The following is a 9933-nucleotide window of genomic DNA, read 5'->3' on the forward strand; positions in this document are numbered from 1 at the left end:
GACACATGCTGGAACTTTTTTTTATTTTTATGTTTTGTAGTTTATGAGTTATTTAACTTAAACGCCCAATGCATTCTCTATGGCAATAGCACAAAATTTGGCATGCTACTAGTCCTACATACTTACACCTAGCCTACTTAGGTTCATCTTACGGTGGACATGTTTGCCTGAAAAGGAATCTTTGAAATGTTTCATAGTTTTAGAAATATAGTGCTTTCAAATTTGAGACATTTAACATGGGGCTCAATGGCAGCTCTATAGGCACGTCAAAAGTCACTTTCACCTAGAAACTCCATTCACACTTTTTATTATTCAGCTTACTGTGGAGACACATGCTGGAACTTTTTTTTATTTTTATGTTTTGTAGTTTATGAGTTATTTAACTTAAACGCCCAATGCATTCTCTATGGCAATAGCACAAAATTTGGCATGCTACTAGTCCTACATACTTACACCTAGCAACCCCATTCTAGCCTACTTAGGTTCATCTTACGGTGGAGATGTTTGCCTGAAAAGGAATCTTTGAAATGTTTCATAGTTTTAGAAATAATATAGTGTTTTCAAATTTGAGACATTTAACATGCACTCAGAAAACAGAAACTACTATCTACCCAAATATATTGGTGAATCATTTTTACACCCTTAATTATCGAGTAAACTTGACTGCTATGAAATCAAGTAAAATCTACCTTAAAAATTAAGTAAGTGCAAGTAATATATTAAAGCAGGTTGAAATGACAATTATTGAGTAGATAAAATTAATATGCATTAGCACCTTGAAATGACAATAATTGAGTAGATAAACTTAATATGCATTAGCACCTTGAAATGACAATAATTGAGTAGATAAACTTAATATGCATTAGAAAACCTAGGTTAAAATTACATATAAATTTGAGTATATGGGATTGAAATTGATAGGTTGATTTAACTATATAGTGTGTATGATTTAATAAAATATATGCATTACATTTACTCAATATTTTAACTGTATTCAACTCATAGTATTTTAATCAAAAAGGAATTCTGTATTTACCTTTGTCAAAGAGAATACACAATGCAATTATACAGATAAGTACGTTTTTAATTGACCAAAGTGAACATTCAAGTATTAAACACTCACATACTGTATGGGAGGAAACAGTCTGGCCACACGAAACAATGTGCAAATTACAATGTCAGCAAATACATTTTAAGAACATTAAACATTTCCTACATGGGCTATATCTTGTGCCACCCCATATCCGTAAACTTATTTGCCATTCTTTACGATTTTGACGATGGACTAGTTGAATCATTTTAGTGTGTTTCAAAATAGTAAAAAATGGCAAATAAGTTCAGGGATAAGGAGTGGCGAAAGATAGGGCCGTATAAGTACAAACAATGTATGCATTCTCTGCAACAGAACATTTTCCTTAGACAATGTGCAAATTGTTGTCTGCAACAACATTAAAGAACATTTTCCTTGCCCATGGCAGGTAAATAAAACAAAACAAAAGTCCACGCACACTATAGTTGAGAGGACATAAACATTATAGGATGGTCATTTGACTTTTTTTTTAGTCAAGGCTGGGTTTAATGAATTGCCTGCCGGTGTCCCACCGAAACTATACCGTATACACACACACACACAATTTGATTGTCTAGTGTCTACCCCCCCCCCCCCCCACACACACACACACATGCACGTCACACTATACTTGAGGACATAAACATTTTAGGTCAAGGCTGGGTTTAATTAATTTGCCTGCATGCCGGTGTCTAGCACCCAAATTAGCCGATCTACAAACATGCGCACACACCTGAAAACACAATTTGATAGGCTACTTCATCATAGCAAAAATAGCTGCCATTCTTTTTTGAAAACATTCATCTATGGTCACATGCAGACACCAGATTGAAAGTATAGTTGGTCAACAGCCAACACGCATACAATTAAAACCTGGTGTAGTTGTAAAATTGTATAGCACCGAAAAACATGAACCCCAAAAGCATTATTTAACAAGACCCAGACAAATGAACATTACGTATAAAATAACTGTGGCCCTTTAAGCAACAAATGTTAGTTTTTAAAGTAATGTGCTTGGAGCAATCAATAACCCATTACTGTACAAGAAAAAAAAAGAAAAAGCAGGAAGGTCAAATGGGGAAGAATTTCTTAATATAGAAAAAATAAAAATAACGTTTTACTGTCTATCGGTGAGGTTTGTACAGATTAATACATTCTAATTGGCTATATGCACCGTGTACACATAAGCACCTCCACTTCAAAACAAGTCTGTCAGACGCACAGATCTGACATGCTGCTGTATGCTTTATACAATAGGCTTTCCTTTTGAACAGTGCAGTATCAGTCAGTGTCGTATGTGATGTGGTTCCCTACTAATCTGTTTTCACTGAAAACATTCAAACTGAAGTTGTCAGTCAGGACACTAGCCAAGCAGACAGTTTTTCAGTGTCTGCACTTTGGGTGTAAGCTGTTGAGGGTCTAGTCCAAGCAGTACCTTTTGAAAAACCTCCAAGATGTATTTGAACTTCTTGGGGTACTTCAAGTCAAACACGTACAGTAGGTCAGTCCCAGGAGATAGCAGCAGGCTCTGCTAATATCGCCGAGGTTGTTGAGGACAGGGATGCCCTCAATAACAATACCTACATCAGCAGCTGGTGATTCTTGAGTTTGCAGACTGTAGATAGTCATCAGTTCCCCCGACAACTCCTCTTCTACATCGACACCAGCATCCTGCACACATTGTAAAAATAGAATCTCATGAATGAAAACGTAATGATGATGTTCACGGTATTATCATTCTAAACAGTTACTACTGTTGCACAATTCCCTGCTCTGGGTGGGATCTCCGTCAGTGTCTTGAGTTTGCAATTGAAAACGTTTGCTGCCAACCAGTTGAAGAAATCACAGATTGAGGCCAGATTGAGACCATTCATGTTCATGGAAGAAGCTTGTAAACATGTATTCTATTGCCAATTTGTGACCTTGTAGATCTGCTATTTTTGCTGTACAACATGCTTCCATAATTAAGACATGCTGCTGTCTATGCTGCTATGGAACTTGTATCCATGTGCAGTGCAGACCTGAGTGTATCTTGACCTTACCAAGAGACAGTATGTAGGAACACATGTCTGAACTGCAGTAGCACTAGACATGCCATCTCACAACCTGATTCTCTGGACACTCTCACAAAACAAGCTCCTCACTCTGCCGTTCTTGGCACGTTTGAGATATTGTCTCACAATTAGCCATGATGATGACATTAGTTAAAACTACAAATTGTTAAATACTTTATTTTACTAACTTCAACGTCCTTGATCAGGGCACCAGGCTCTTCTCCCAGATGGTCGATGAGGCACTTGATCACGATTCCTCTGGTTAGCTGTATGGGGTCTCCACTCTGCAGACAAAGTTTTATCCTTAATACAATGCATTACTTTGCACATCCAAGCTGGGCTTTTGTTTACCAACTTTAAAGTCTACCGTTTCAATTGTCTGCACACAGTTTTAGCATTTAGGGCCCCATTTCCACCAGTGCTAAACACATTATCCCGAAACTTCTTTGCCTTTTTTACTCTTTTGAAAAACAAAATTGGTCAACTAGCCAATCTAAATGAACAAAAATGTTTTTCAAAATAGTAAAAAAGCAAAGAAGTTTAGGAATAAGAGGGGTTTAGTACTGACAAGACTATTAAGCCATGCATTTCGTCTATCAGGGAATGGACAGGACAGAGACATAGTGATGCCTGTTTAGGATACATTAGTATCTAAAGTAAGTGATCGTAATTAACTTAATGGGACTGATCTAGGACATTTGACAGGTTTGCGTTACAGGCAAGATACTACAGTGGAAGTCAATGAGGAACATTTCTCACCCGCATGTGAAGTTACATGTCAAGGAAATTACAACACAAACTTCTACCAGTGTTCTAGCTTTTTAAAGTGAATGAATACCGAGAATAGAAGATCTGCAACTTCACAGACTTCAGTGAGATGCAATGTGAGCTTGCATATCTGCTATTTTCTGATTTAGAAGCCGTTTTTAAGAATCATCCTCAGGTCTAAATGGTTTATTACCTGAAGCAGAGCACTCATTTCTGCCCGATGTGGCTCTCCTACAGCACCTCTCTTAGATTGGAACATGGACAGCAGTTTAGGTGTGTAGAGGTCCAGTTTAGGTGTGTAGAGGTCCAGTTTAGGTGTGTAGAGGTCCAGTTTAGGTGTGTAGAGGTCCAGTTTAGGTGTGTAGAGGTCCAGTTTAGGTGTGTAGAGGTCCAGTTTAGGTGTGTAGAGGTCCAGTTTAGGTGTGTAGAGGTCCAACATCTCCATGAATTTCGGCTCAAGCTTCATTGTAGTGATCAACTTGAACTCTGCGCTGACCTGAAAAACAGATGAGGGGAAGGGAGAAAAACAAATCACATTGTGATCTTGTACATCCATTTTCCACCACTGTTGCTCCAGGAATGGGTACAATTGGTTAAATACAATGTAAATGTGTGTCACATGCAGGATGTCATTTCTGTTGAACCCTGCTACAAGAATCCAATTTACTCACTTGTGAAGCATCAAACAAGGCCAGCCATCTCTCCTTTACATCCTTGACGCTCATCTAGAAGAGATACACTAGGTGTTAACAGGGAACCAACAGACTGATGTAATGTTTCTTTCAAAAATGAGTTTGACTAATATTTGTCATACCAACTAATCTATAAAAATCACACCTGTGTGAACTGAGCGATGCAACTATATGCATCGTACTGTACTGTACAACTCATACTCTACAGTATAACTCGTACTGTACACTGTACTATGGCTGCTGTGTGTGTGACCTGAATCAGCCCAATCAACCCCAATTCGTACTCATCAGGACATACATATGGACATAGCAGTTAGTTGGAGCCGTCAGGCACCACTCAAATCCATATCACTGATAAACTACATCTACTGAGTCCCAACTGTAAAATCTCAATGATTCAACATTTTAATTATCCTCCTCAAGGATCAAAATATTACACAGGGAAGAATTATTGAAGCAGCTGTGTTCATATAAGGCAGCGAGCAGACAACGCAGTGGTAAATGAATAATATCTGCAACACAATGTTTCAGGAATATAGTTGAATAACTGTATAGAAAGGTTGTAAAACAATTATTAAACAGTGTCCTACCAGTAAGGTATCCAGTCACTTGTTTGTCCAGACTGTTGAATTGCTGTCTGTATGAGTCTAGATGCCTGGGGGACAGCCACCGGGAGGCAAAGAGGACAGCATACCGGGAGACAAAGAGTTGAGGTGTAGCTGGAAGACATGGACAGTAGAAAATAAGACTAAATACACAATAATGAAACCCTGTTAATTTCCCATCAGGCACACTGTTCAAGCCTTAGCTCTTGTCAATACTTTGCATTGATTCAATATTTATAAATGCCACAGAAAGACTAATAGTTTAAAACCCCCAAAAAGCTGAAATAGCAGATTTACAAGCATGCACACAACGCAATGAGACTGTGAGCAATGCTGTGAGCTTGTAGACCGGCTATTTATTGTTACTTTTGTGCAGACACTGTAGTATTGGTGACAAAACATCAAACGTTGAAATATGGAGATATGAGGTTTCTGCCCAACAGCAACAATGTATATATGAAATTATGAATACATTGTGTGTGTTTTTTACGGTTGTTACCTCCTGGAACCCAGGTCAAGCAGTGACGAGGCTTTATTGTTGGCAGCAGCAGGGAAGGAGAATCAAACAGAAGAGAAGGAGCCAGACATTGATGCCTACAGAGTCTACAGACAAATATGCAGACATGCACATGATCAGACAAAGCAACATACATTTTTATACAGGACTTTAGTCCATAAATAGTCAAATACCTAATCTTGCGATCACAGTCACACGGACAGATGCAAAGATACAGTCTAGTCTACTATTAATGTTTAATGGAAGTGAGCGACATGAAGATACAGCCAATGTTTGTAGCTTTGTATCTTTTGCATCTGCCAGTGTGATTGCAGCATAAGAAGTTGGCTAGCAGTAGGCTAGTATATAAAATGCCTTAATGATACTGGACTTACAGGCTATAGTTGACAATGTCCACTCTGTCTGATGTTGGCTCTTAGCTGCAGTGATTTATTCAACAGTCTACAAAACAAACATTAACGAACATTAAACTGTATACTTTACACCGTATACTTTAAAAACATAAATGTGGAAATATAGCTCATCTACAAGCTCACAAGCAGGCTTGAGTTTTTAGAATGATTACTTTTGCTAACAGACATTTAGCACTGATCTAAATGCATTTCGTTCCATGCAGTTTATAATTCCAATGATTGTGCTGGATGACAATGTCCACATGTAATTGCACTGTCTGACGCTGCCTGCAGATTTATTCACCATTCTACCGCAAACTACGCAGCTGCGTAGAGGCCCCAAGAGTTCTCCCTGAAAAATGTTTAATATCGCAGCCCCGCCAGCCCGTTCCGCCTATTGCGGTCGGTTAGGGGGGCTCCGACGGCCCATGGCGTCGCTTCCTCGGCGTCACTTCTTCATGATCCTCCCCCGTTAAGCGACGCCCGGTCGCGGCCGTCCGTCCCGTCGTGGGCTCCCCTGTTGGTCTATGTCCCCCTTAGCAAAAGTAATATTTCTAAAAGCTCAAGCCTATAGCCTATACTGCTGGCCTACGTAAAACATGAACCGCACGCAGGCACCGCAAAACAACAAGCTTATCGTCTAACGTTTACTGTATAGATGAAGCATGTTTAGTTTAATATTACAGCATAGAATTCAACATAATAAATAAGCCCGCGTTTATAGCGGCCATTTTGATAGTTCTTTCAGTGAGCCATACATACAATCGTAAGTCAAATGAACTACAATTACCATGCAGCCCTGAGCCCTTCCCGTTCGGCGCGAACTTTCCCTCGCAAATAATGTGTAGGCTATTCTATGCATTTTAACATGATATTGTGTATATGTACATGGCTGAAACATGTGTAGTTTATGTGTATAGTGTCGACGACCACATGCGTTACGTTATGGTGGGGCTGAATGAAAATTAGCATGCACTCTTTAGTCTTGACAGTTGTTAGTTTTGCTAGCCCTATACGAGCGTCATGTAAACCATGGCTTTAGTCCGGTCCAAAAAAAAAGTATGAAGACACGGTCAACATTTAATTAACATTTGATAGCTGGCTACTTACCATGAAGGAGAACTTCTCTTGTAACTTCACTTCACTTGCGTGGCGCGGCTCAGCTACTGCTTCTGCTGTAAATTTTGTAATGGCTGCCAGCCTGCCACTCGGGATGACTCGTATCGGTCCGGCTTTCATCGCTGTTATGAACTCTGGCCAATAAGAGGCAGGTAGGCGTGTCTAATGGGTATCTTAGATCATTTCAACCCAATATTATTAGTAGATACCGTATCTACTAATAATATTGGGTAGGAATGAGTAATAATTACATTTCTTCAAACTGATCTGTACGATTACTCCATTCTCAAATATTATGATGGAAACTTACTGAGACTTGTATATATATTTGACCAATATTACCAGTTTGGCATATACTCATTTATTTTCATGAAATGAACTAAAACAATATATGTACATTTAACTCACAAATAACAGTTGGATTTTTACTCATTAATTATTGTATATCCAACTAAAAGGATCCCATAAGTGATATTCACAGATTTTATTAAGCTAATATACCTTTTTTTAATAGTCGTACTTACAAGGCGATTGTTTTACTTTTTTGAGTGTGGGGCTCAATGGCAGCTCTATAGGCACGTCAAAAGTCACTTTCACCTAGAAACTCCATTCACACTTTTTATTATTCAGCTTACTGTGGAGACACATGCTGGAACTTTTTTTTATTTTTATGTTTTGTAGTTTATGAGTTATTTAACTTAAACGCCCAATGCATTCTCTATGGCAATAGCACAAAATTTGGCATGCTACTAGTCCTACATACTTACACCTAGCAACCCCATTCTAGCCTACTTAGGTTCATCTTATGGTGAACATGTTTGCCTGAAAAGGAATCTTTGAAATGTTTCATAGTTTTAGAAATATAGTGCTTTCAAATTTGAGACATTTAACATGGGGCTCAATGGCAGCTCTATAGGCACGTCAAAAGTCACTTTCACCTAGAAACTCCATTCACACTTTTTATTATTCAGCTTACTGTGGAGACACATGCTGGAACTTTTTTTTATTTTTATGTTTTGTAGTTTATGAGTTATTTAACTTAAACGCCCAATGCATTCTCTATGGCAATAGCACAAAATTTGGCATGCTACTAGTCCTACATACTTACACCTAGCAACCCCATTCTAGCCTACTTAGGTTCATCTTACGGTGGACATGTTTGCCTGAAAAGGAATCTTTGAAATGTTTCATAGTTTTAGAAATATAGTGCTTTCAAATTTGAGACATTTAACATGGGGCTCAATGGCAGCTCTATAGGCACGTCAAAAGTCACTTTCACCTAGAAACTCCATTCACACTTTTTATTATTCAGCTTACTGTGGAGACACATGCTGGAACTTTTTTTTATTTTTATGTTTTGTAGTTTATGAGTTATTTAACTTAAACGCCCAATGCATTCTCTATGGCAATAGCACAAAATTTGGCATGCTACTAGTCCTACATACTTACACCTAGCAACCCCATTCTAGCCTACTTAGGTTCATCTTACGGTGGACATGTTTGCCTGAAAAGGAATCTTTGAAATGTTTCATAGTTTTAGAAATATAGTGCTTTCAAATTTGAGACATTTAACATGGGGCTCAATGGCAGCTCTATAGGCACGTCAAAAGTCACTTTCACTAGAAACTCCATTCACACTTTTTATTATTCAGCTTACTGTGGAGACACATGCTGGAACTTTTTTTTATTTTTATGTTTTGTAGTTTATGAGTTATTTAACTTAAACGCCCAATGCATTCTCTATGGCAATAGCACAAAATTTGGCATGCTACTAGTCCTACATACTTACACCTAGCAACCCCATTCTAGCCTACTTAGGTTCATCTTACGGTGGACATGTTTGCCTGAAAAGGAATCTTTGAAATGTTTCATAGTTTTAGAAATATAGTGCTTTCAAATTTGAGACATTTAACATGGGGCTCAATGGCAGCTCTATAGGCACGTCAAAAGTCACTTTCACCTAGAAACTCCATTCACACTTTTTATTATTCAGCTTACTGTGGAGACACATGCTGGAACTTTTTTTTATTTTTATGTTTTGTAGTTTATGAGTTATTTAACTTAAACGCCCAATGCATTCTCTATGGCAATAGCACAAAATTTGGCATGCTACTAGTCCTACATACTTACACCTAGCCTACTTAGGTTCATCTTACGGTGGACATGTTTGCCTGAAAAGGAATCTTTGAAATGTTTCATAGTTTTAGAAATATAGTGCTTTCAAATTTGAGACATTTAACATGGGGCTCAATGGCAGCTCTATAGGCACGTCAAAAGTCACTTTCACCTAGAAACTCCATTCACACTTTTTATTATTCAGCTTACTGTGGAGACACATGCTGGAACTTTTTTTTATTTTTATGTTTTGTAGTTTATGAGTTATTTAACTTAAACGCCCAATGCATTCTCTATGGCAATAGCACAAAATTTGGCATGCTACTAGTCCTACATACTTACACCTAGCAACCCCATTCTAGCCTACTTAGGTTCATCTTACGGTGGAGATGTTTGCCTGAAAAGGAATCTTTGAAATGTTTCATAGTTTTAGAAATAATATAGTGTTTTCAAATTTGAGACATTTAACATGGGGCTCAATGGCAGCTCTATAGGCACGTCAAAAGTCACTTTCACCTAGAAACTCCATTCACACTTTTTATTATTCAGCTTACTGTGGAGACACATGCTGGAACTTTTTTTTATTTTTATGTTTTGTAGTT

General features: G+C 38.1%; 1 protein-coding gene across 2 annotated transcripts; it reads right to left on the minus strand.

Annotated features, from left to right (window-relative positions):
* Nucleotides 1–2269: 2269 nt before the first annotated feature.
* Nucleotides 2270–7253, minus strand: LOC310869917 (uncharacterized protein). 2 transcript variants are annotated; one of them, XM_083780898.1, is made up of 8 exons: nt 7208–7253; nt 6080–6146; nt 5688–5782; nt 5174–5302; nt 4563–4616; nt 4085–4387; nt 3312–3407; nt 2270–2740 (listed from the first exon to the last, which is right to left on the minus strand). In XM_083780898.1, the coding sequence occupies exons 5-8, from the start codon at nt 4614–4616 to the stop codon at nt 2549–2551; spliced, it is 645 nt and encodes a 214-aa protein (XP_083637024.1). In that variant the 5' UTR covers nt 5174–5302; nt 5688–5782; nt 6080–6146; nt 7208–7253; the 3' UTR covers nt 2270–2548. The 2 variants fall into 2 exon arrangements, with proteins under 2 accessions (XP_083637024.1, XP_083637023.1); XM_083780897.1 differs by having other exon boundaries at nt 5688–5791; nt 7208–7252.
* Between the last annotated feature and the right edge of the window lie 2680 nt (nt 7254–9933).

Source organism: Protomyctophum parallelum (genome assembly GCF_964188405.1).
Source record: "Protomyctophum parallelum genome assembly, chromosome: 13".
Taxonomy (NCBI): domain Eukaryota; kingdom Metazoa; phylum Chordata; class Actinopteri; order Myctophiformes; family Myctophidae; genus Protomyctophum; species Protomyctophum parallelum.